The sequence below is a fragment of the Calypte anna genome, chromosome 1, assembly GCF_003957555.1.
Source record: "Calypte anna isolate BGI_N300 chromosome 1, bCalAnn1_v1.p, whole genome shotgun sequence".
NCBI lineage: Eukaryota > Metazoa > Chordata > Aves > Apodiformes > Trochilidae > Calypte > Calypte anna.
In genome coordinates, this window is record NC_044244.1 from 193,640,890 (window position 1) to 193,668,790 (window position 27,901).

Here is a 27,901-nt window from a genome sequence, read left to right on the forward strand (position 1 = left end):
AAGAGAACTGAGAATGAGAAGGATAGATATAAAGGATAAAACATAATAAAAAGGATTATTTGGGAGCCAACCAAAGCAAAAGCAAAATAAAAAGAGCTGCAGACAAGCATTGCATTAACTGCACTGCTGCACCAGAACTAGCAAGCTGATTTTTTGTGTTCTGCTTCTTGACATATATGCAAGGATGAGAGAAGAGTCCCACACTTCTGAAATATATAACTATGTCAAGAAGCCTGATTTTACAGTATTTAGCATGTGAGTAACCCTTTGCAGGGTCAGTGAGATTTTTCTGAATTAAGTAAATAAAGCCTGAAGGATGCTTCTGTTGTGAATTGTACTCTAAACCAGCTTGTGGTTCAGACTGTACACTCAAAAATAAGAATGAAAAAAAAAAGAATAATATATCCATTCATTGGCATGGTGGGGGAAAAAAAAATCAAACTAAGCCAGAAATATTGTGTCATAGGATGAGAAAGCCAGAGCCCTTTCCAAATAAAAATGGTTCAGAGCAGAAGGCCTTTTTGTTTTGGAGAAGGAATGGAATTGTTTTGAGTGGAGAGGGAATGAAGGGTGGAAAGAACAATATCAGAAGCCCTTTTTTATAGTAGATCCATCAAGTTTATGGAAGCTTTTTAAATTATGAGGAGCATGAGAGAGATATAGAAAGAAACCAGTGGTTGAGTGTGTAACTGAGATGAGCAAGGCTCTTGGATTTGCCATATGCAAAAGTCAGAAGAGGATGAGGTGTTGATGGCACAGGTGAAACTGTAGCAGAAGTGAAATCAAGACACAAGGAGTAGTAGATAAAAAATAATAATCCATCAAAGAAACACTGCGAGGCAAATTCCTTGACAACACAACTACATCAAAGGGAAGCTATTGAGACCATCCTGGAATTGGGCCATAAAAATAAGATGACAAGAACTACATGTTGATGGAGAGGTGCTGGAAACTTACTTAAGTTAGTTGAATACAAAAGTTTCTATTTAAAAAAAAAAAAAAAAAAAAAAAAAAAAAAATTCATTATGTGTTTTGGGGGTGACCTTTCTAGTTAAGAAGTATCTCCTCACAAAATGTGAGACAGGGAGAGAAAGAAAGGGCTGAGGAGAGTTAAATTTATAAAGATATGCATGTATTGGGAATTGAAGCACTGTTATAGAGGAATGTGTCTGTGAATGGTGCAAATTTACAGGGCTTTTTTTGATGAACTGTAGGAGGAATTTCATTTTTTCAGCACCTTTCTTTACAAAAAGAATAATCTTCATCTGATGGGAATTCAGTCAATTTCCTGATAGTTTTTCTGGCCATTTCCTAAGTTGCAAGGTTACTAATGGTAATTGCAGACCCTGTTTGTACCTTGTGGCTCTAACTGTGCAGAAAGGTTTCCTTGGCACGTGTGCTTCTCCCACTAGAGTGTTTTTAAATGATTGGCCCTTGGTAGGAATTGCTGCAATACTCATGAGCAGATAGAAGCCACCTTGTTTCTTTCTGATAGAACATAGCAAGTGCTTCTCACTCACATTTTGCTATCACCATCCCCCATGGCAATGAACTACAATTTCAGTGCTCGTTGTAACAGTTCCTACTAAAGCATGGTTGTGAAGGAGCCTGTTCTAAGGTGTTTTATTAAAAAGGTAAAACAAACCTGCTCCTTTGGAGGATTTCACACAAACAGACATGGTATAAAGGAGACAAATCAATTCAATAACAATTGGGGAAAAAAAAAACAAACCAGTTTTTCAAGCCAGAAGAAAAGTCCTTTTTTTGTCTTTTTTTATTTTTTTTTAAAGAAGGAAAACAGTGCACTGAAAAACAGTTCTGTTCCTTTTACCTCCCTCCAGTGTACCAACAGGTTTGATTCAATACACCAGAATAGCTACCAATATTTGGTAGAATTCTTACATGCTTATGTTAAATTGGCTCTTTAGCATAACACCTTTTCCTTCCCTGCTGCTTCCACATTCAGGCCTTAGGTTTGCACCTCTCAAGCCCTTATTCTGCAAAATATTTAACATGTGTAAATTTTGGCTGGTGAGTAATCCCATTTGCATTCACTGTCTTGAACTTACATAGTTCATGAATGAATGAATGTAAGTTTGGTGGGTTTAAGCACATGTTTAAAATCAAAGTGGTGCTCAAATCTCTGTGGATGATTTAAGTTAAGCTCAATTATAACACACCATTTCCCTCCTCCCCCATCTTTTCATTTGTGTTCAATAGTTTCTATGCTCTTTGCTGACAAATAGGAAGAGCCAGGCTTGGTCTGCTGCCATCACTGGAATAGACTGGGAGAGAACTAAGTGGAATTTTTTTTTTTAAAGTACTGTCTTAATTTCCAAGATGAGAGCCACTAAAACAGTACAAGCTGTTGGAATTAGGTTCTCTCATTGTAAAGTTCATTTTAGTGGTTAAAGGGAAAAAAACGAAGGAAAGTCAGAAAGTCCTAGGAAAGTCAGAATTGCAGAAATATGAGTGGGTCCCTCAGTGGGACCCTGGTTGTCTTTTCCCAGCTGCAGGTGTATCTCACAGCCATCATGCAGCTTTTGCTCCCTCCTTCAGGCTCCCTTGAGGTGAAGAATTTGCTTAACTATGCTTGTGCCAGACAGCTCTACAGGTGAAGAATTCATAAGAATATATTTTCTTCAAGGTCCTGCACTAGTATTATGATTTGTAAGTTATAAAAATCCATGCTTAGGGTCTTACATCCCTCAGAAGCTCATAATATTGAGAGCCACAAACACTACTGCTATACCACATCCCTTTAGACCAACCTCCAAAGCTCTCTGTGCATCCATCTTCCAGTGCTGCACCAGAGGTGTGCACACACATCCAGGGTGCAGCATCTGAAGCAAAGCTGAAGTCTAAGAGTCCTGGAGGAGTAGGATTTCATTAGTACATTCAGGATTTAGCCTTTCAAGAGAGAAATACCAACAGATTGGGATTTTCCTGGTCAATGCATTTCCATACAGATTTTCTACCAAAAAAAAAAAAAAAAGAAAAGGTGGTAGGTGTTTTCTGATCTTCTTTTCTCTTTTTAAGTATAGGTAGTAAATAGCAATATCCTGATGTGGCATTTAGAGACTTGGTTTCTGTTCTTTAGTGGTCAGGAGGGTTTAGTTCCTGAGACACTCAGCCTGTAATTGGAGATTTCAGTGTTTAGTGTGTGGGTTTTATCACTATTTTTCTTTGTTAACTGGTAGTTATTCAAAAAAGTATTTTACCCTCTTGTTGCAAGTAATTGATTTTTTTTCCCTTTGTCTCCTGCTGCATTTAATAAACTTGAAGTAAAAAGACAATTTATTAATTAGTACTAATTATTATTATTATTTTTACCAAAAAAATTTTAATACAGGTTTTATTTCTGATATTAATTTTCCATACATATGTACACTTGTGTATATACAATGGTTTTCCCACAGGCATAAATGCCAGGACATGCTGTGACATGAAGCAGAGCACTACCATTTATTTCTACTTTCTCAACTGTGCTTAAGTTCTAGTAAATTTCCAGCTGAGTAAAGACAGGTCCTCTGAACAGGAGGACATTTTCATCCAATTTCCATCCACATCTCATCCCTTCATTCTTCTTTCCTCCTCTCCTTTCTCACTTGCCTTCTTCTCTTGTTCTTTTGTTCTTCCTTTTTAACCCCACGAGCTATCAAAACACTTTGAAAACTTTAGGACAGCAATTTTCCAAAGTCCTCTGGCTGCCAAAATATAGATGTTTCAGCATAGCCTGATTTCCCAGAGATTAGGTGACTGACGTACAGAATACATGCCTCCTCAAAGTGTCTGAATCACTTCCCATGGAAAGAAAACACAAAAAAAATGTCAATCATTTTGAAGTCCCTGAATGCATGCCCAGTTCAGACATGTGCAGGTTGCTGCATGCATATGTCCCACCAGGTGAAGCATTTATTAAATGACTCACAAATAATTGAGACTTTCTTTCCACTGGTAATTGTTCTAAGAGAGTTTTCCTCCAGTCCATTAAGTAATCTCTCTTTTGTTCTTTACAAGAATGGATAAAGAAGGCAAATTAGCCTTCAGGTGCCCAAAAGCGTGAACTCAGATCCTATTTCTTTTCTTGTCTCTTTCAGGTTGTTCCAATCTGACCACCAGAGGGGACTTCATTATTTTCATGTTGAATATTCAGACAAGGGTGCCATGGATGTGAAAGAAAGGAAACCGTATCGATCCCTGACTCGGCGCCGCGACACCGAGCGCCGCTACACGAGCTCCTCAGCTGAGAGTGAGGACAGCAAGGTGCCCCAAAAATCCTACAGCTCCAGTGAGACCCTGAAAGCTTATGATCAAGACTCCAGGTTAACCTACAGCAATCGGGTCAAAGACATGGTGCACCAGGAGGCTGATGAGTTCTGCCGAGCAGGTGAGTGTGTTTTAGTAGATACTGATTCAAACAGAGCTGGGGCTGGGTGGGAGGCTACCTCTGGAGAACTGAGGCCAAAATCAAAATGTAAGGAAAGAAAGAAGCAAGGAGCATCCTCATTGTATTGCACAGATGTGGGATGCATGCAAATCAGTGTCCTTAAGTGGGACACCTCTGTTCGTTACCATCAACTAAGGCACATTTTCTGTGTCTTCGTCTTTCTTCCTTCAACAGCCTTTTGCCATTTCCCACCAGATCCCTGTGCATGAGCAATACTGACATGACATGGAAAATCCCTGGCTGCTCAGGAGATCTTTTCACTAAGTAATGTGCCTGCTGTGACATGAACTCAGTAAGGATGCCAAGAGATAAGATAATGAGGGGAGAGTGTCACTGTCCACACTGACCATCCAGGCTACAGCAAAATCCAAGAAGCCTGGAAGAAGGGAGGCAACAGACAGAACATGGGATAAACCACCCTTGGCATTGTACATGGCCTGCATGCTGTAGTTTTGTGATGGGGACATGCTCCAGTATTAGAGTAGTAGACCACTTTTAGGATTTCTAGGAATCCATTTAGTGAATCTGAGTCAGAGTGGCTGTGGAGATCTGGAGGTTCAAGGGTCAGCATAGGCTCCACAATCTTAATAGATTCCAGATATTCTTTTTTTTATTGCTAGCCTGGAGTCAGTGCAGCTACATAGCACTGCTGCTGTTGCCTATGTGAGATAGATTTCTGAACCCTGCTATAGTTTCATCTTCATTTTCCTGTAGAGACATGAGTGTCTTAGTTCAGAAACCAAGCAGGGCTTCATATAAATTATTTTTAGAAGTCCATCAAGAAAAGCATAAAGTGGCAAAGAGACTCAAATAGAGTAGGCAACATTCCAGACAATGAACATGAATTGCTGACCCAGGCTGCTCCAAGCACACCTTAGCAGTTTGGAGAAGCTGATTCCCCAAAGGGAAAGCACATAACTGTGCTCGTTTAACTTGTGTGCTGCTTCATTTCACTCTTCAAACACCATGCTCTTGTGGTTTTGGTGCAAGACTCATTTTTAAGGCATGCACAAGCACAATACCTTGCAGAGGTATCTTTGTGCATGTGGCTTTGATGTTTGTATTTCAGGATAATGCAACAGGCAACAATTAAAAAAAGGGCCAAGAGGTGTTGTAAGTAATTCTTTGCAATCATAAACAGAGTTTACCTCTTAGCAGTTCTGAAGTACTTCATCCTCTCTAAGGAATCTATGAAGTTATAAGGAAAAGGAAGCCATTTAGGTCACTGAGTTTGATCACTTCACACAATATATTCACTGTGCAGTATAGATATGAATTAGTACATAGTACAGGTCAGTGGTTTTCAGCCTGAGAGTCTATGGGGCCATGCAGGTCCACAGACTTCTCCTAAGAAGCCCACAAAAGATAAATAAGAAAAGCCAGTCTATTGGCAGGGAGTATAAATTTGCTATGCACAAGTTCATCCTTTCCTAGGAAGATTTTGTAGGGTACTGAGAAATTATTAAAAACCATTGGTCTAAACAGCTAAGATTAACCAAGTCAGGGCACCAGTTCTACTTCTCAGATACCACTCATAGATTTTTTCACCTTGTAATTTTCTCTCGGTTTATCCTGAGGGTCCCAAAAACTGGGCTGAAGAGTGTTAGCAATAACCCCAGGCTTTCTGTGCCACATTTTCCACTGGCAGAAAGTCATGAATGGACCTCAGTTTGTGGTACTGCTTGGGATGATGCCAACTGAAACCAAGCCTTATTAGCCTGCTCAACATCAACAAGGCAAAGTGAATTTCTTTTCTGCGTTGGTTTGGAAGGCAGAGGAGGGAAGCATTTAAAATTGACTAAATAAATTCAGTAAATAAACAAGTCAGCATTTAAATGGTTTTAGCTAGAGTGAGATTGCCAGCAAACGTGCAAGTCAGCACAGGAAAAAATAGACCAGATCTGAACTTAAAAGTCTCAAATATTTATTATCTTCCTTTTATTGACTTGAGTTCTTCCAGCTTAAAAGGCAACAGTGAGCATAGCATATGAAAATCGATGCATCTCCTGCTGTTTATTGCAAATAAATTTGATTTTCAGTTAATTGTAGTGGTCATTTTTCATAATTTATGAGCTGCTGTTGCTGAACAACATCAGTCACGCTGCACACTGATGTGTCTGCTGATGGTGAATGTAGCTGGTTCCAGAGGAAGGTGTAACTCACCAGCAGTGACTCAAACACGCAAACAAAACCCAAAGATGACGTTTTCCAGTGCTCCACAGGGGATGGTTTAAAAAATACCCTGGCTGTGCACAAAAGACAAAACTGAAATAGAAGAGCAAGGTCTTTAGGGGGATGCTGCATTCTTGTGTTTGTGACGTAGATCAAGTTCCTTTGCTACTTCATGCCATGGATCTGTAGAGGATGCTCTCTCAGACCACTTTGCAATCAAGTTAAATGGATTAATTTGCCACAGGCTTGCACTGTGTTTCCCAGGCAGTGTTTCAAGGAGGTGTGAGTACCAAGCAACCCTATCTGTCCACTTTGACTGAAATTTTGAATCTTGTTCAGTCAGTTAAAAAGGCATGAAGTTCATTAATACTTTATATAGTTCCGAGTGCTGTCAGCTGCAGATCTGTAACCAGCTGAACAGTGGTTATTTCCTTCTGATGTGAAACAGTTCCTTCCCTGAGCTTTATAAGGATATATTGTCCCGTCCCATTATTCATATTGCATTCAACCATCTTCTGTCTTCTCCCTATGAGCTGCAAAGTACCCTGAATGCAGTAAAAAATAAACAAAAAAAGTATCTACTTGTGGCCAGCTGATCATTCAATGCACATATGTTATAATACAAGACCTACCCCATGCTGCAGGGCTCAGGGACAAGCCAGGGTGTTTCCACATGCATGAAACCAGATTCTGGAAAAGTAGAAAGCTGAATGTTTCCATTGGATACACATTTCCCATCTTTTCATACATAACCTCAGCAAATGGAAATATGAGGTGAGCCACATGTTTGTGTGGTTTTGAGCAGGGAGAGAATCATAACTCAGTTTTGGATACACCTCCAAGGTCCTGGCCCAATGAAGAGATTTCAGTAATGAGTAGATATGAACTTCACTGTTCAAAGGTAGGTTTAAGCCTGAACTTCTCTGGAGATCATGCACTCAGATTTATCTTGTCACAGCATGTCTGAGCTGCAAACATTATTCTTCAAACCAAGCCTGTGGCTTATGCATGGATTGGGCAGGTTCCACCTTCCTTTTTTATTTCAGGGGATTTATTTATGAAATAATGGGAAGAAGCCAGCTAGAATGAACGTGATCACTGGTATTGGTATTTGGCCACAACCCAGGGCTTGATGCCTCCTGCTGGGTACAGATAAAGTTCTTAATCCACCCAATTGAGGCGTAGCATAACAGGAGCAGGAGCGCATTGTGCCTTATAAATGCATGGTGCAGCTAAAGGCATTCATGGGTGGCCAAAATCTTTTAAAGACACTCAGGGATGAAAAAGAAAAGCATACGTTAATAATAAAATGGACTCACTAATTGCCCTCCTCAGCTTTCTCACTCAACTTTCCAAAGTGTGCTAATATTTGAAGCCCCATTCACATCGGTGGAGGCTTATTTTGAGGCTCTGCAGGTAACCAGGCATGAACTCAAGAGTCATTTTTTAGGTTATATTTTTAGTCAGCTAAGCAATTGCATCCATTTGCAGCCAAATAACCTCTGCTGTGACTGTATCAGAATGAAGGGCTAAACCGAGTCAAGGTGTGAGTGGTCAGCAAGGGGAAAGTAAGATTGCCAAAGGAAATTTAAATCCCCAGTATGTAATTTTAGGGATTTCAATGAGCAGAACTCACTCCAATTTCCTGTTGAAGCAGAGTTGCCAGGTATATGGCAGGACTTTTGATCATTGCATGCCTCATTTTGCTTTTCTCCTGAGGAGATTACTTTTCGTGTCTCCTAAAGAATTTCACCGTTTCTTCATTTGTCTTTGCCTTCAAATGTGGTGATTTCATTGAACACACCTCTTGTCAGGTTCCAGAAGCAGGGATACAGCTGCTTTTTGGTCTCGACACTCAATCTCATACTAAGCAAGACCACACAATAGGGGAATCTTTGGTATGACAGACTTAGGAGCTGCTATGTCCTATTTGAAGGCAGAGGATGAGGGGAATCTTTGGCATGGTGGACTTAGGAGCTGTTGTGTCCCACTTGAAGGCAGAGGATGACCAGTTCTACCATTGACCTCACAGGATATTTCCATGGAATGGTTTGTGCTGGAAGGCACCTTGAAAATCATCTAGTATTCAATCTTGCTATGGGCAGGGACATTTCCCACTAGACCAGGTTGCTCAAAGCTCTGCCCAACCTGGTCTTCAAAATTTCTTGGGATGGGGCAGCCACTGATTCCCTAGGCAACCTGTTTTAGCACCTCCCTGGGATGCTGAGTGAAACCATCTGCTATAAAGGAGTAACCAGGCTGCTGTGTTTTCTCCCAGGAGCCAACTTCTCCTTGCGAGAGCTGGGGCTTGAAGACGTGACACCCACTCATGGGACTTTGTACCGGACTGACCTTGGGCTGCCTCACTGTGGCTACTCCATCAGCGCCGGCTCAGATGCTGACACGGAGGCAGATGTGGTCATGTCACCTGAGCACCCCGTGAGGCTCTGGGGACGCAGCACCAAGTCTGGACGCAGCTCCTGCCTCTCGAGCCGGGCCAACTCCAACCTCACCCTCACTGACACGGAGCATGAGAACACTGAAACTGGTAAGTGGGGACAGCGCATGCAATGTCAGCCTTGAGCTCTGCCAGGGATGAGTCTTCTTACTGCTCCATCTTTATCTTCCTGAGGTTTTGTGTAGGTTTTTTTTTATCAAACTCAATGAAAACACTCCTCTAATAGCCCCACAGTGTGGCCTTTTGTGCTGTCCTATAGAGTGTTTGTTAATAAACTGCTAGAGAAGCTCTTACTTATTTATCATGGCGACAGAGATCATTAAGTGGCTGTAATACTCTCTCTGCTTTTTGTAGCAACCTTTCAGACAAAAAGCATTTAAATCTCCCCTCCTCTGGCCAATGCTGCTCTTATCTTTGCTACAGATTTTCGGGGCAGATAATTTCCTTCTTTTCCTTGCTGATTCCTTGACAGGAGCCATTTCATTTATGTAAATTGGACGACTGCTCTCTGAAGGAAAATGATGTGAAATATTTTTAGAAGCCTTTTTCATTGTGTGAAATAAAAGCTGAAGGTCATGGATTTTTTATCTCTGTAACTTTGTGTCCCCAGCTGTGGGGACTCCTGCATGCTCTTTGTAGGTCTGCAAACCTTTTGGTCAGCAGTTCTGCCAAGCAGTGTAGGAAGGAGAGAGGATTTTGATTCAATTGCAGCTTGACCCAGGAGTTCACACAGCCCTATATGCCTTTGCACCTTTAATTCAATTATGGCACAGCCTGCTTCTTAATATAGCCACTATGTACAAGTCATCCTGAGCTTGAGCTCAGCACAGAAATCTCATGTGAAAAGACCCTATTGCTTTTTCTCTTAATGCTTTTTGCCAGAGTATTATAGGGACAAATGATGATAACTTTTCCTTGGGAACCCATGACACAGTGAGACATACACCACCCACGTGGTTTTATGTTTAACTCCAACAAAATTGGAGTCAGAGCTTAGTAAGTTTATGCTCAGAGGTAATGATGTATTAGGCAAAGTTCAAAGATAAATAGCTTTGGGCTGTTAATAGTGTACAGAGAATATTTTCAAATTATCTTTACAGTACTTGTTGTACATTACAGAGCAGCACCTGTTAGGACAGACAGACAGCACCAAATTATATTGCTTTCCTTCCAAGTCTCCTAATTTTTATGAAAAAACAGAAGAATCATCAGGTTCAGTCAGAGTTCTGCACACTCCCAAGAAATCTCTAGAAAACAACCAAAACCAAACACCTTGCACTTCCATCTCATTCTCCTGTATCCAAGCTCTCTTACACTTTCCATGGTGCTCTATGAGCATCTGTGCTCCTATCTCATACATCTTTCTTTCCACTAAGAAAAGCAAAGTACAGAATTTTAGGTTTTGGTGTTGCTTTGTTTTTTTGGGTGGTTTTGTTTTTTGTTTTTGTCTGTCTTAAGAGAGGATAATTACATTAGCTACAGGAGTGTTTTTCACTGGTTTCTGTAATGCTATCTCTGCATGTGCAAATGCAACTCTGTACCTACAGATCACTTACAAATGAAATTATGTTAGCAACAACACATTAGCAACAGCACATTACTGAAAGTAATAACAGAGGCAGTAGTACTCATACCAGGATGAAGACAACCTCCAGTTCCTCTTTTCTTAAATTTAATGGCACACTAAACATTTGTTGAACCATCATTTCATAGCAATTAGAAAAGGGAAGATGGAAAAAGGGAGAATACATATCTGCAGGGTTTTTAAGTGCTGTACAAGTGTAGGAGTTTCTTTGGACCTTAGGCATTTGCAGTCTTACCTGTTGAGTGTTTTGAGTGAGAAATGTTATGTTGTACTAAAAGACACAATGTCTGTGTAACATAAATAATATTTAGAGAAAGGTGGTGTCCAGTATGTAACCAAATTGTTTGTATTGACAAAAAAGAAGTGGTGGAACTTGAAGGAAAAGCTGAAGATCCAAACTGTTGAGGAGCTTCAGCTGATGCTTAGACTTCTTAGGGAGATGTCAGAGACATCAGCTAAGATCAGGTCAGAAAAGCTGGTCCAGAGCTTAAAGATATATCATCTCAATATAATGATTACAGTTGAAGTTGTGGTATGAACATATCCAAAGACTGTAAGAAAGGAAGAGAAGAAGGGCCAAGGAAGAGTCTTAAATTTAAAGAAAATTTGGATGTTTTCATTTTGTATTTGGTTGGCACAGATGAAGGTGTGAGCAATTTTTGCAAACAGCCCCCTCACGTCCTGCAACCTGCTGTTGGAGCAAGTGAAGCCTGAGATCCTCTCAGAAGCTTTGTCTAGCAAATGAAAAGGTTGCTCTGTGTTTCCTCCCTCTTAACATAAGCAGTGTTACTCTGGGCTCTCTGCTGCTAGCTCTCAGCACAGGCTATTTTGAGAAATCCCAGATTTATAGGAGAAATGTTTTCAAGACATGAAATCTTGCTAATGGCAGCATAAAGTAACATAATGCTATGACTCAGTTTACAGGATACCTTTATTAGTCAATATTAATTGTTGACAGTATTGATAGAAGTTATAGCCTTTAGCTGAAGTCAATATGGAACTTTATGAACCTGCCATCAATAGAAGATTTTATGGGGCCCATTAAACCAACTTTTGCAATGAGGCTTAGCGTCAGCAGTCTTTATGCTCTTCATTATTTACCCAAAATAAATAATCAAAATTTACTTGTGATGTTTGTAAATTCAAAGATGTGGAAGCATGATTCTACTAAGACATTTATTGTATTCTTTGAAAATGAGACTTCTGGCTCCCTCAAATAGCAGGTTTGCTTTTATTTCAGGAGTGGTGATGCCTTGAAGGAACAGATGCACTGCTCTGTAAGTGCAGCCACAATCCACCCCTCTGTCTTTAAGGAAACCGATGAAGTGCTCTGGTTCCATGGCATATTACAGCCCATAAATCTCTTGCAATGCAGCTGGCATAAAAAGCCATGCATTGCTTTATCTAAAGAGTTCCCAGGCTTTCCAGGAGGTTGAATACTTTCACTAGGCTAAGAGGTTTTTTCCACTGAGGAGTTACCTGAGTTATAACTCTAGTATTGCCCTGAGCTCAAGTCCAGCGCACTCATATAGCCCAAGTGGCTTCTCTTCCACTGGGCTAATGTAGCAGGCACTTGATATAGCTCAAGGGTTTATTCTGCAGTGAGACCATCAAGGCTATGCTGAAATTGTGAACTCCTATTAAAAGTTCAGACACATAAACAGGGAGGAGTTTGGTTCCTGGAAATCTAGCAATGAAGTTCGGAGAACCTCTTTCCTGTAGTAGTTCGTGCTGTTTCTCAGCAAGACTTCTTCAAGCAAAAGAAGTTCCTGAAGTGGTCATTTGGACCTGAGCCTGGAATTAACTGTCCTTACCTTAGGTAACCCTGAATGGGCATTGTACAAAGCCATCAATTGTTTAATATAGAGAAGAGCACAGTGAAGGGAAACAAGGTAATAGTCTTCCAGAAATTAACTTATTTTGCAGCACTTCAATCACATATGAAAAGCAAAACCTATAATCATAAAGACATCATCATAAATATACAGTACTACAGAATAATTTACATTGAAGGCATTGCTCTGGTCCAGTCTCCTGCTAAAAGCAGGGCTAACTGAGGTCAGACTGGGTGGCTGAGGATGTTGTTCGGTTACACTTTGGGTATCTCCCAGGGTGGTGAGGCCACAACCTTTGTGTCCTGATTCTGGTGCTCACCAGGCTTGTTATGAACAATTTCTAGGAGCCAGTCAGGACTTCCACTGCCACTCCTCATGTCTACTGCATCCTGTTCACTCACTGAGCATCTCTAGCAACAGTTTAATCCCCTCTTTTGTGTGTCCTCACACCTAAAATGGTTAAAAGACAGTAGGTAGATCTCCCTTTGGCCATCTCTTCTATCAGCTGAACAAAGCCACCCAGATCCTACTCTCCTCATAAAAGGTCTGTAGACATTTAAGCACTGGAAGGGATAGAGCAGTCTGAGGAACTCCAGTGGTGAAAGCTGTTCAGTGTAAACTACACAAATAGTTAAAAAGAATGGTTGAGATCAGATGCTGCCTCTGACAGTGGCTGTACATGCTGGCCTCTTGAGCCTCACTATGTCCAGTTTCAAAAGTCTGTGGCATTGCTGAGCTTTCTTTGACTTCAGGGCCATGTAGGACTGTTCAGACTGGGCTTTGAGTACCTGGGCTTTTGTACTGCCTAGGGAACTCCTAACAGATGTAGATGCAGAGAGTGTTTGTGTGTAAGCATCCATGATATGGGCTATGAATATTTCCTTTGGGTCTATAGGGGAGATATTACCCTACATGTGCCCAGACCATTATCAATCATGTTGTTAGTCCACAGATAGATCTGAACTTAAGAGATGCACAGAAAATGTAGATATTCCCATAAAGAAACCCCCACCACCAAAAAAAAACCAAAAAAACACCAAAAAACAACCAGATGAACAAAAAAATACTTTTCTTCTTTCTCCAATGTGATCATGAGATTCCTGGTTTATTCAGTGTAATCACTGAAGGATAACTTTAGACCTGGGCCAACAGCATTTTTTAAATTTATCTTTGTGAAAGTCACAGCCCTTTGCTAAATTAAATAAATAAATGACACAGCTTAACTTCTTCACTTTCAGCTATCCAAAGAAGCTGTGGCAAATTGAGGGTTCATGTTAGTTTTAATCGGGGTTTAGTGTAAATATCCACCAAGGCACATAGTTGGTTAAATATGGGAAGGTACAGGAGAGAGGGAGAGCAGTTTTCTTGGTTAGCAAGACAGGTCAGTGGTGATTAATGCTGTGTACATGTGCAGAGAGAACCTGATGTTTCCTTCTGTCCTCATCTCCTTCTGGGAAGAATGTGGGCAGTATCAAGAGGCCACACAGGTCTCACAGGCAGGATGGGTAACATCAGATGTCTTGAGACAGTTCAACTGAGCTGGAGATGCTCCATTATGAGATATTGTGTAAAGAAATTCTTGCAGTAGAAGTGTTGCTGGAGTGTGGCATTTCCTTATCTAGTGGACTGAGAGATTAGTAGCCATGAACCAGAATTCCAGATCTGAGATCCCTGGAAGACAAAATTTAGACTGCAGAACCATGTCTGTCAAATTGCTCTTTGCTAGTTCTTGCCATCTTCACAATTCAAAATGACATAGGAAACGTCATCTGGCAAACAGATCTGCATTGCAAAAGGGGTGAGAATGGCACTGCTGGACCCAAATATCTCATTTAATAATGGACTAGTGAACTAGATGCAGGTACGATCAGCCCCAACACTTCCGCCACCCATCTGTTGGTCACCTTGGTAGAGAAAGAGCAGTTTAATCTCAAGGTTCATTTATCTTTGGCTTCAGCTCTGAAATCACCAGTCAGTGCCAAAAGTGGTGTGGTGACTATAGCAATACAGACACTTGCTCACTGGTGACAAGATTAAGAACACCAATTCATTTTACATTGCTGGACCCACAATCCTACAGAGAGGAATAATTTTTCTTTCTGTCACTACTGTTTTGGGATACATTTAAATGAGCTTTAAAACTGTCAAGCAAACAACCAGCCCAATATCCAAACCTGCTCTCCAAGCCTTACAGACTCAACCAGACAGGTAGCAAATATATTGTAATTAACTTTTACTTTCTGATCAAATAAATTGCATTCCTGGAAAATTCTCACAGGCTTGTGTAAAACTGAAACATATTGGCAATCAGGAGCTGGAAAGCTCAGGTACTAGCTCTGACTGCTCTACCATCACAGCTCCAACTCATTTTAATTGACATAACACGTGATTTAAAGAGCATTTCTTCTAGTAACCACCACACTTTCTGCTTCCACACTGCTTAAGCCATTACTGCTGCTGGAAGGAGTGCTTAAGAAACTGCATAGGAAATTAGGACTCAATAGAATTGAATGCTATAAGAAGATATTTAGAAACACAGGGGTACATTACAGAAGGAAATAATTAAAGACAAGTCTTTCAAACAGGGCACACCAAAGAAATGATGTAATTTTATTTCTCTTGGGTAGTTAAGAAATCTAACTAATGCTTTTGCTTGTTCAGTGGTGCCTGATACAGACCTCAGTGAAGCCTTTGAATACTCCCATTGCCATCAGCAATGTTAGATCAGCTCCTAGGTGTATGCTGGTAACTGGATGGTTTGGCAGTATAGGCAGTGCACCCACATGGTGTAAATCCCAGTAGTTTTGATTAAATACACCACAAAGTGCTCTTTGCTGCTAGGTTTCTTATCTCTGTTTAGGCTTCTTATTAAATCAGAAAGCTCTCCTGATGATCGAGTCACATGCTTCAGAATTTCATCAACTTGTTCCAAATATTGTCTCTTCAGAGCTATCTTACAATAGCTAGGGGAGCTATGGGAAAAGGGTAATTATTTCTATGTGTTTTTCTTCTTCTTTGGTTGTCCAGAGCTCATCTCCTAATGTCTATATTTGCTGCCAGAGGCCTTGCAAGGTTCTCCTAAATAGCTCCATCCTTCTGCAGAGGAGGGATTTTTACTCAGTTTTCTATACATTCACCTTCCTGTTTTCCAAATCATGTTGACCCAAATCACTGGCCCAATATACAATTCAATATATCAATGCAATTAGCAGTGCCAGCATTGCTGTGTAATTTTAGCATTACAAATTATTTGTTAATACCCCAGTAGATAATCTATGATGACTTCTTTTTATTACCATGGTTTGCCAAGCAATTTCCTTTCAGGCTTCATACACTCCATTGTTAATATCGTTACCGTGGCTGCAGCAACATCATCTTGTTGTTTTGGTTTTTTTCTCCTTTGAATTAAATAGTGCATTATAAAGTACTTGCAGTGAATGAGTGTGTTCTTCAGATGTGCTTCTTCAGCAAACCATGTAGGCAAAAATGGGATACTCAGACTCTGAAGAAGTCAGAAAGGGGCTTTAAAAAAATCTTCACAATAAATAAATAAATAAAGAATGTGCTATGAGCTATACTTTATTAAGTTTCCCCTATGCCCTTTGGGCTGGGGAAGACAAGAATAAATTAGAATTACCCAGTCAAGATCAGACATCTGCTGGCTGTCATCTTTCACTTGCCTCTTATCAGTTGTAACCTTAATATTAACAAGATGTTTCAGCTTGAAATAAAAATTAGTCAGAACCCTTACCACAGAAGATCCATCATCAATTGCATAAGTTATTGAAGAGCTCCAAAAACAAGTAGCAGATACAGAAGGGTAATTTTAATTAATCTCCTTCCTTGTTTCAGCTCTTGAAAGCTCTTACGCTGCTTGTTTCCTGGAAGGATTTGCAAACAATCCCCATTTTAGCAGTACATGGGTATTGCTTGGGTATTGCAACCTACTAAAGCTGCCAGGTAGAAATATTCAGAAACTTAATGATTGCTTGAAATGTGAAGGTTAGAGGAAGGAATGTGTCTTCAAGCTCTCTGCCCATAAAGATATTAATATTCTTATGAAGAATACTAGTCCTAGAAAGGAGACTTTAGCTACATGACCATCCCAAATGCTACATTCTCCACTGAGAAACAGCTCCCTTGAAGGCTGTTACATCTTCCTTACTTGTGATCAAACTTTCTAACCACTGATGTTCTTGGTGACAGATTCCTCCTATTTTCTGTCCTCTTATCTTTTTTGTCCTTTTTAGATATCAGCCCTAAGTCAGTTCTTCAACGTGAAAAGATGAGGCACCTCCTCACTTCTTCACAAGTGTCTCAGGGAAAGTCTTACCTTGATGAGACCCCAAATTTTTGGTGTTTAGGGCAACAGACCCTTCATCTCCCTCCATATTCAACCAACTCATAGCCCACTGGATGTTAAAACAACCTTTCAGCTGAAGTTACCACTGTGTCTCAGGCAGTATTCAACCTCCTCAAGAGCTGATTGTCCCTTTTGTAGCACCTAGATCATCCCAGGCACCTCAGAGGGAGCTGACAGCATCTGTGCACCCAGTTTGGGAGGTGAAGGTACATGGGATTAATGAGTTTAATAATTCAGTCACTGCATTAGTTATCAGTATCTTGATTTTGTTCCACAGTGAAAGAATTCCCACTGATTTCTAGAGCTATTCTATCTTATCACTGCCTGTTTGCCTCTAGAGGAAAACAAGTCTTTCCATTTTCTTTTTTATTATTTTTTATTCCCCTATGGTATGCCCTATAGAGAGTGTATTTTCTGTATTACTGTAATCTATGTCTGAAAGGATGCTGACATTAAAACCCTTCACAATGTTATTCTGTTGTAATGAACTGCAGTTCAGTATAGGTTAGTGTGTAGGTTTCCCATTATTATTATTGTGATGATGGTGAAGCCATTAAGCAGGAAAAAAAGGCCCAAACTGTAGAAACTCATTAATAGCCTGAATATCAGGGGAGAGGGCATGTAGAGAAAACATTAACAGGTAAGAATTTACTGTTCTTTTCAATTAGTCTGTTAATTTCTGCCCCTTCCTTCACCACTTTAAGCTGCCTTGTCATGGAGATTTTTTTTTAAAGGAAAATAATTGCATTCAGTAATATTGCTGGCAAACTGCCAAGTTCTCTGTAAGTAAACCTATGCCTTTCTTTTGCACTGTTTCTAAATGATGTAAATAACTTAAGTTTGGTGTGAAACATCTTAGGGGGGTGTACAGCCAGGTTCATCAGGATAAAGTTCTTGCTTTATCAGGGGGGTTGGATTAGATGATCTCTAGAGTTCCTTTCCAGCTCTGATGATACTATGATTCTTTGATAAGACCTCTTGCTCTTTTGTCAGCAATATTTTGCTTCCAGCCTGGTTTTGGGGTGAAATTTGTGTGTCAATCCCATTGGAGAATGGCCAGCGCATGGAGTGAGGGTTATAGTCAGGATGCTGAGAGCCATTGAAGGTGGCTTGCTCAGCAGTTCTTGGGTAACAATTCACATGGAGCTCGGTGAGCATTTGGAGTGGGATTTTGTTTTTAGGACTAGACACAAGCTCTGTCCTAAGCAAGCAGTTGAACTCTCTTGAATAGATGAAAGAGAAGCAACACGGAGAAAAGCAAAGAACTAGAGGGGATGATAAATCCAAGCAAGGAGAGAGTGATGGATGACAGCTCAAAATGATCTCTGTGGAGATCCTTGCCCTGCAGACTTAAGCACAGAAAGGGATCCAAAGCTTCTTTTCCCTTTGCCTTTTCCTTTTTCCCTAATTGGTCCTGGATGTGTAGGGTCACTCCAAGTTGCAATGAGCAGGACATGTCAATATGCCATCCCAGCCTTTCAGAGAGGTACAGCACTATTTCCTGCACAGGGCAGAAATATTCCAGGTTTTCTGTCTAACCTGGAATTTCCAGATGCTCCTGTCTGCATTTCTAAATTCCCATTCAGATCACTGCATCTGCTTCTAGGTTCAGCACACAGAGTATTAGTCCTCATCTGGTCCAATCTCCTCAAATGCCCCTTGAGGTATCTGGCTTTGCTTTTTTTCCAGAGAAGATGTATCTTCACCCCTAAGCAAAACAAAGTGAGAGGGAAGAAAATGTTTTTATTTTACCTATGCCCAAAGGTGTGCACTGAGATCCAAATAAGAGGCTGCACAGCTTCTGTCATGAGAATTTTGTTCATTAAAATCTCATTGCTTTATTTCTCAGAGGGTTTTGATTAACTTTTAGCAAAAATGCCATTTTATTCAATCCAAGGCAGTGATTGAAAATGCAGCACTGCCCATTTCTGCAAAGCAGTCCATGTTTGAACTGTTCTTAAAGCTTTAACTTTTAACACATTTTAAAGCAAGTTGTTTTGTTTTATCCATCCCAGCATTGTTAGTTTTGAAATTTATATATAAAGAGAAAATAATAATTCCTGTAGGGTGTTCATGGAGATTAAACATTTTACAAACTTGACTTTTGTTATGTCCTGATCAAAAATAAGTCTTTGCCACATGTAACTAAATTATAAAGACATTTGGGGAGCAGACATGTTACAGGACTGCTTTTGGGTGAGCACTGGGTTGCAGTTCAGGAGATTTAATCCATGGCTCTGCTGCAGACAGTGCTTAACCTTGGGTATATCACTTTATATCTCTTTCTTTATGTCCGTTCCTCTTTAAAAACCAAGGATGTTATTTCTTTTCTGTCTCTACTTCCTTTTAACTTGTGAACCCAAATATTTTCTAACCAAACATATGGATAGCAGCAAATAAAACAACTTTACTCCACTTTTGTCCAGGAATATATTAAGAGAATTTTTAGTGATTAAGTGTTTAAAATATGGGCCTAGGCAACCCCTCAAACATGCACTAAGTATCTTGGGGGGTGAAAAGAGACCCTTTCATACCAAGCAGCACTGGCAGCCAGCACAGCCCTTTTCTCACTGCTGTATTTAATGACCCCCTCTCAAAGTGCTACAGGGCTTCCACAACCAACTTCAGCTGCAGCAAATTTAGAAGTGAACTACTTCATCAAAATGACAGCTTTCTGCTGCATTCAGAAACACACACTCTGATTTCTGCCCTGGTCACTTTGTAATGGGGGACATAGAAATTTATTTTTTTAAAAGAAACCTGAAGTTAAATACATATTTCTTCTTTTAGTAGGTAAACTGTTTAAACAAAATGGGAAATTATCACAGGCTCAGCTAAAGCTGAAATTCAGAATAATCTGTTAGACTCTTGCCAATAATTTTTAGATGATTTGCAAGCAGTTATGTTTTTAGAGCCAAGGTTTTAAGGAAAGGCAAAGTAGTCAATGGGTTGCAGTTTCTGGGAGGCCAGTCAGTGGAGGTGCCAGATCAGCTCCTGACAATGATTGCTTCTTCTGCAAGTGGAAAGGGAGATTTTTTTTTCAAATCAAGTCATTGAAGTAAATCAGCTCATAGAGCATGTAGAGGAATCAGAAATTCACCAGCAGTTGAAAAGCAGGGGAAGGAAGACCTGCATGAATAAATCTGGAGACAAGATCTTTTCTAGTGACTTCCGGGACCTCTTTCTTACATCTGGATAAGACAACTGGTTTAGGAGGTTGCCAGTCCTGGTACCCATTTGTATCCCCTTGAAGTGGTTCTCTATCTCCATGGTCACAGCAGTGCAATTCCTTAGGTGGTTTGGCTGTGACTTATCCCGAGTAAGGTGTGACCTGAAGCTTTTCCTCAAGGACAGGGTGTCAGGGCTCAGAACTGTGATTTTACACCTCCTGTGGGACCACTGTTATCCCACACCAAGGTGCTGAAGAATGTCCAAAGAAGGGCAACTTAGCTGGTGAAGGTCCTGGAGCACAAGTCCCATGAGGAGCATGTGAGGGAACTGGGGGTCTTTAACTGGAGAAAAGGAGGCTGAGGGGAGACCTTCTCACTCTCTACAACCACCTGAAAAGAGGTTTTAGCAAGGTAGGGGTCATTCTCTTCTCCCAAGTTACAAGCAATAGGACAAGAAGAAATGGCCTCAAGTTGCAAAAGGTGAAATTTAGATTGGATATTAGGATAAACTTCACTAAATGGGTTGTCAGGCCCTGGCACAGACTACCCAGGACAGTAGTGGAGTCACCATTTCTGGAAGTACTTAAGAAACTTGCAGATGTGGTGCTTAGGGACATGGTTTTGTGGTGGACTTGGCAGTTCTGAGTTAATGGTTGGACTTGATGATCTTAAAGATCATTTCCAAGCAAAACCATTCAATAATTCTACATAGAGAGATCAGTTCAGCCTCGGGTAGAGAAGTGGAAATTCCACCCAACAGAAAACTTGCCCAGTTTGGGTCAAATAAAGGCCAGTGGCTGAGGGTGGGGTAGTAAAAACACCTGGGACCTACTTAAGCCAGGACTGCCAGAGAGGAAGAAGCATTGCTGAGCTCTCCTGAAAACACAGCTCTGTTTCAGCTCCCCAGCCACAGCTCAGGCTGTCATTGTTAATGCCAGTTCATTTTCTGTGCAAGACTTATTTTCTTCTCATATCTCCAGCAGGTTCAAGTACTTTCATTACACTCATTTTGGGAGGAGGTGGATGAAATTATGACTGAATTCCTGTTTCCATTTAAATGCAGCTTCATGTGAATTCCAAATAAATGAAAAACAAAACAAAACAAAAAAATTCCAGCAATCATCTACTGAATAAGAAATCTGTTGTTCACCATTTTCTCTTCATAAAAAATGAAAAAAAATAGGAATCTGAATAAATGCATACTAAACTATATAATTGCTGAAATAAATATGTATAGATATAGGATATTCTTTGATTTAGCATAAAGAAGCAGCAAATTATACCAATCAGTAAGAATGAACTAGTTTTAAAAGAAAATAACTGAAAAGCACACATGCAAAACAAGATTAAAACTGATTATTTAAATCAAGATTCTCTGTTTGCTGGTTTAAACCATGATTACAATTTAAATCAAGCCACCCTGCCATGAATAGTTGAAGGACAATGATTTTTCCTTCTTATATAATGTGCAGATTTTGCAGCCAAGTGAGCCTCATGCTGCTCATAAAGGAACATGGAGGTACCAAACCTCCATCTCTAACCATGTTCTTCATTATGTTCCACTTTGGTTTGGGTATTTGAAATAGTCACATGGCAATCTTTGGCTGGAAGAGGAAGAATCTAGAAACCTACAAAAAAATCTCCAAGATGCTTTTTTTCTGTTGGGAGCCTTTAGAATGGAAAATAGAGACTCAACTGCAAGCCCAGGTTGTGATGTTGATTGCCCAGTAACACGGGGGCTGGAAAAGCATCTGTATCCTGATACTAGAATATGTCTCCTAGAATCTCTCTCCTAGATATTGCCTCTTTGGATAATTACATTCCACTTAACAAAATTCCCTCTGCACCTGCAATTGGATGGGGTGTTTCTCCTCCATTAAATTGCTCTGTTTTGCTGCTGTGCTCTACCGAGCAGCTGTTAATGTTCCACCCCAGAGGTGTCTGCAGTTCAGTGATGGGTGAAATGATGGAGGCTAGCAAGACACTTGATCATTTGGAATGAAAGGTGCTACATAAACATACCCCATTAGTTTTATTAATGCTCAACAAAGCAAACTTTTCCTGTAGCTGGTTCGACTCCTCCTTGGCATTTAATACATAGTGTTCCCTCTGGGAGAAATAGTAGGTAAATGCAGGGCACGTGCAATTTACTGGATGCATTTTTCCTGAGAGAAGCCTATTTCCCAGACCAATGATTTGACCCATCGTATGCTGGGGGACTGCAACAAAAGGAGCAAGAGAGGTGATTCTGCCCTTCTGCTCTCATGAGACTGCATTTGGGATACTGTGTACAGCTTTGGTACCCCCAGCACAGGAAAGATAAAAACCTGTTGGATCAGGTCCAGAGAAGGGCCACAGAAATTATCAAAGGGCTGGAGCACCTCTGCTATGAAGACAGACTGATAGATTTGGGGCTATTCAGCGTGGAGGAGATAAAGCTCTGATGTGCTTTCCAGCCCAACAAGGGTGCTACAAGAAACCTGGGGTGGGTGTTTCACCAGAGAGGGTAGTGATAGGACAAGGGGTAATAGTTTTAAACTGAAAGAGAATAGATTTATGTTGGATATTAGGAAAAAAATCACTATGAAGGTAGTAAGACACCTGAATAATATGGTGCCTACGGAGGCTGTTGATGCGCATCCCTGGAAGGGCTTGATGCCCAAGCAGGGGGGTTGGATCTTGATGATCTTTAAGGTCCCTTCAAATCCAAACCATTCTATGATTCTGAGTGTTTGTAAAAGTCTGGAGGAGCATAAATCTTGGGTCACTTCTCAGGAAAAGGAAGGCTTTGACCTTGGGCATTGCGCACATGCTGGTGTCAGGAGAGTAGGAAACTTGGCATGGGATGAGTCTGCAAACTAAAGAACAGGGAAAGGGTTTAGATGAATGGCACCTGATGGAGTTATAAAGAAAACAAGTCTTTTCAGGCAAACCAGGCTTCAGTCTTTAAGCATGTTGTAAATTTTGTTGATAGAGAGTTGCCAGTGTTGAGTTCTGTGTGTCATTGGCTCAGGCATCTAGATAAAGGCTGACATTGACATCTATGCAAACAGAATATAGATGTTCATATTTGTAAGTTATATGAGTAAACCAGACTTCTTGTGACACACAGCAGCAGGAAAAATGTGATCTCTTTGTCCCCTCCCAAGTCTCAGTGTCCCTTGTCCCCATCTGAATATTTTTGGCTGTTCATTGCCCATGAAGTTTTGTTCTCCATGGGGAGAGTCCTTGGCATTCCATCTGCATAGGACCTCTTCCACTGGTAAGCTGTTGGTTCTCAAATCATGACAAATTTGCTTTCTTTTCTCATTTTTCTTCTGTGAATGGAGCTGTGAATGGAGAAAGCAGAAAGCAGAAATCAGCTCACAAAAACTCCCTGGCTCCTATTGTGGTTGAATAGAATATTTTCATAACTCTCTGATGGGGGTCACGAGTGTTTGTGGAGGGGTATCTTCTTTCATGTGAGATGGAAGTAAATAAGCTGGGTCCCATATGAATTTTTGATTATTAACCCCTTTCCTGCTCCACATAGACTTAGGGACTTGCAGAGCCCTGGTGAAATTTCAGTGAGCAGTCCTACCCCTTTAGTGTAAATGGATGAAGCAAAAACTTATTTAGTCAAAAACTATAAAAGCTGTCCCCTCCTGTCCTTACCACCTCCAAAAAAAAAAAAACCAAAAACCCAAAACAGTAAAAACATTTAAAACATATAAATTGCTATGTGAATCGTTGGATACAGATTTCCTGAGGCTGAAAGGGGAGGTTTTGGAGCTGCAGATATTGGAACTCAGTATGATGCTTTTCAACATTTTAGTGGTTACCTTGTGAAAAACTTAGACTCATAGCTGGTAAAGTGTGTGACCATTAAAACTAGACAGAGTAATAAAGCAAGCAAAATAAAAAGCTGTAAGGACAGGGCCTAAACACAGTACAATGCAGGCAGGTGCAATGATCTAATGATCTGTACTGGAGTGGGAAGCTCTTGAGGACAGCAAGGTGACAGCCCAGAGTTTTGGGGTCTGAAAAGAGTCATGGGTTGGGGTAAGCAGATTCCCAGCAGCATCTCTGTGCAATGGTCTTGGTGTCTTTAAACTCAGTACTGGATGTCTTGCTGGAAGGCAAAGAAAATGAATAAGACAACTGGGTGAAAGATATAGAAGATATAGAAGATAACTTCTTTCTTCTGGTGCTTAGGGACATGGCTTAGCACAGAACTTGCTAGAGTTAGGTTGGTGGTTGTACTTGATGATCTTAAAGGTCTTTTCCAACCAGAATGATTCTGTGATTAAGTTGCACAACTATGTGCAGGATCATTTTCCAATGGTGTATTTGAGAAGGGATTAAGATTTTCTCCTAGGGAGATATTTCACCATCTCAGAATAGGAGATGTATTTGGAAACTTTCAGGAAGAGCCACAGCCTGGGCTCTGCAGACCCCCAAGTCATTTTGTCATTTTTACCTCAGTTGGTGGCACTGGAGGTTTGCATGCTCAGCATCACATTATGGTTGGTCCCACATGAGTGTAAAAGGTAAGAGATGATATTCATGAAGTAATTTTGTAATTACTCAGTAAATTTGCAGGTGACACTAAATTGGGTGGGAGTGCCAATCTGCTGGAGGGTAGGAGGCTCTGCAGAGGGACCTGGACAGGCTCCATCAATGGCTGAGGGCAACTGCATGAGTTTCAGTAAGGCCAAATGTCAGGTCCTGCACTTTGGCCACAACAACCCCCAGCAGCACTAACAGGCTTGGGAAGGAGTGGTTGGAGACCTGACCACCAGAGAGGGACCAGGGGGTGTTGACTGACAGCCAGCTGGACATGAGCCAGCAGTGTGCCCAGGTGGCCAACACCAGAAGGTGGCCAACACCGTCCTGTCCTGCATCAGGAACAGTGTGTCCAGCAGAAACAGGGAGGTGGTCCTGCCCCTGTATTTGGCCTTAGTGAGTATTGTGTAGGGCACCACAGTACAAGAAGAACATTGAGGTGCTGGAGAGGGTGCAGAGAAGGCCAGCCAAGGTGATTAGGGGTCTGGAGAATAAGTCTTATGAGGACAGGCTGAGAGAACTGGGGCTGTTCAGCTTGAAGGAGGCTGAGGGGAGACCTCATTGGTCTCTACAACTACTTGAAAGGAGGTTGTGGTGAGACAGATGTTGGCCTCTTCTAACTGGTGACCAGAGATAGGAAAAGAGGAAATGGGGTCAAACTCTGCCAGGGGAGCTTCAGGTTGGTTATCAGAAAAAATTTCTTCGCAGAAAGGGTGGTGTCCAGGAAGGTGGTAGGGACTCCATCCTTGAAGATGCTCAAAAGATGGCTAGATGAAGAGCTACAGCGGATGGTTTAGTGCTTAGGGGTTGTAGGGTGGACAGTTTGGATGTAGGGTGGATTTAATGGTCTTAGAGGTCTTTTCCAGCCTTGACAATTCTATGATTCTATGAAGTGTTCCCAAAGATCCTAGGCCCTAGCATCTACTATTTCCTCTAAACAACACCTGAGTGGATTCACATCTCCATAGGCAGTGATGAACTGAGTCCTTAACCTTCTTCTAGTTCTTTTCATCTGGAGTATCTCACTGTAAGTAATGTTTTCCAAACCTTTAATGCTCTCACGATCCGTGCCTTGTTTATCACTTTCCTCCCTGAATTGGATTTGGGTAATTCATTCTTGGCTTTGAAGTTCTTGCAAAAATGTTTTTGTCCTTCAAGAGAAGAATGTCCAGACCACAGTAGAGATGGGAGAGGTCAATACCCCTATTCCTCAGCAGGCACAGAAAGCAGATAGATTCATTTGGATGTTTTCCTGGAGAAACTACTAAAAAAATCTCTCCCAGAGCTATTTCACAGATTGATGTCTTATCAATGGTGGCATGTGGGGATTGAGAGGATAGGAGGGACAGATGGTCCATAAGGTTCCTTTGAGCTACAGCCAGACTCAGAGAAGAAAAAGGAAGATTGGAGAATTTGGGGAGGAATTTATTTCCTCCTTGGACTTGAACAGGGTGCTGAAATTCATCCAACAGACTCTGTAAGGCCTTTTGGATTCTTAGAAGAAGACATAGATGTACAGCCTCATTACTGCTTATTTGGACATAAAACAAGGGCTGTAAGGAAGGAGGGAGTCAATAGGCTTTGCTTCCTTCCTGTGCACACAAACTCCTCTCCAATTGGAAATTTACTGATAGGACTCTTATGAAATAATTATTTCAGCATAGTTTGTTTTGGCACAAGTATCTAGCTGATCAGTCTGATTCCACACAGAGAGTTAGTTTGAAATAAATATTTCCAAATAATTTTCCAGGAACAATTATATTGGTACATTTCCAAGTCTAGATAAGCCTATAAGTAAGATTCCACAGTAGGATGGGAAAAAATAAAACAAAAAAACCCCAAACCTAACAAATTCTATACTTGCATGTTTTCTGAAATATGAATATGCAGAAATATGAAATATGCAGAAATTCCCTCCACTTGAAAAAATTATGTCTGAGAATTGTTTAGTGAATCTTTTTCTAATAATTTTAAGTGAGAGTGCCAGAAATTACAGGGAATTCAGATGTCACTAGCAGGGAATATTTTGAAAATGTCACTGTTAGGAAAGCTGATGTGGGAAGAGCAATATTTGTTTAAGTCCTATGCAGCTCTGTAGGGATTTAGGAAGGAGCCAGTGATTCCTTTCACCATGACATGCCATAAAACCTCTGAAATGACACTTGAACCCATTGAGATCACAACCCACTTGTGCAAGAGAGAAGAGCAGAAAAACTTAGCTTTGCCCACCTGTTACTGAAGAATAGTTGTTGCTGACTGGGGTACCTGTTGCCCCCTGAATCCAGCATCACATATTCTTCCACACTAGCCCTCAAGCCAGGCCCTCCAAAAAAAAAAAAGGCATGACCTTGTCCCAGGGTCATTTTTCCTTTACCAATTGCTTGAAAGGTTTCAGAGGGAGGTTCTGCAGTGTCTGTTTGGTTTTTTTACACAGCTTCAGGGAAAAAAAATAAAATCAACTGCATGACTCAGACTCATCCAGCTTCTTCTCAGCATTTACGGTTTCTACCACCCGGATTTTGTATTCAGTATCTCTACTCAAACAACTCTATTTCCTCCCTCCCTTTCTTCACCTTTATTTCTTCCTGATGAGCAATTCAGACAGCAAACTGTTCCTCTCCTTCATTCCCATCAGTGACTGCATTCAAAGTCCTGCCCATGTTCTTATTTTCTTGGCAGAGCTATATTCAGTGAACACATTTGTTTCTCTAGCTAGAGAACAAAAATATCTGCAAGCAAACTCATTTCCCTTCTGAACTGCTTAGAAGGGTAGTGCTGGGAATGGGGAGGAAAGTGCTTTGTCAAGTGTTAGGGGAACAAGAGAGACATCTTCTCCCCCCCCCTGACATTACCCTTTTAATATTATTGGGAAGGCTCTCTTTGTCTCTCACTTCCTTGGGGACTGGAAACATCTTGAAAAATTCTTTCATGCAGGCAGATAACAAACTCACTGCAGAGCTGCATCAGAAAGGGAAAAATGACTTGCAAGCAATGACAAACATCATCATTCCTACAAAGGAAGTTAATTCTTATATAAAGGCCAAATCTTGTGCATTGGTTTTTTGTTTGTTTGTTTGTTTCTGGCAAACTATCCATTCTATAAAGCCAGCGTATCTAAGCTTGGCTGATGGAAGTTTTACCTAAGAAGGGGGATGAAGAAAAAGACAGCATGGGATAGTGTGATTTATTTGAGATTGTCCTGATCTGATCATACACAGCACATAAAAGGCTGGGTTGCTTATGCTCAATGAATTGGCACAAGGGCTGTTCCCACAGCAGAACTGGTGAAGCCCGGGCCAGGTGTCAGGGGGAATTCCCACTTC

The 27,901-nt window shown here is 40.8% G+C and overlaps 1 protein-coding gene across 1 annotated transcript in view; it reads left to right on the forward strand.

Moving 5' to 3' along the window:
* Positions 1-27,901, forward strand: part of TENM4 (teneurin transmembrane protein 4) — a 358,077-nt gene that overhangs the window by 8,183 nt on the left and 321,993 nt on the right. Inside the window, exons 2-3 of the mRNA XM_030461389.1 lie at positions 4,101-4,390; positions 8,901-9,170. Of these exons, the coding sequence (XP_030317249.1) occupies positions 4,168-4,390; positions 8,901-9,170 (493 nt within the window). The 5' untranslated portion in view covers positions 4,101-4,167. The remainder of the gene's footprint in view (positions 1-4,100; positions 4,391-8,900; positions 9,171-27,901) is intronic.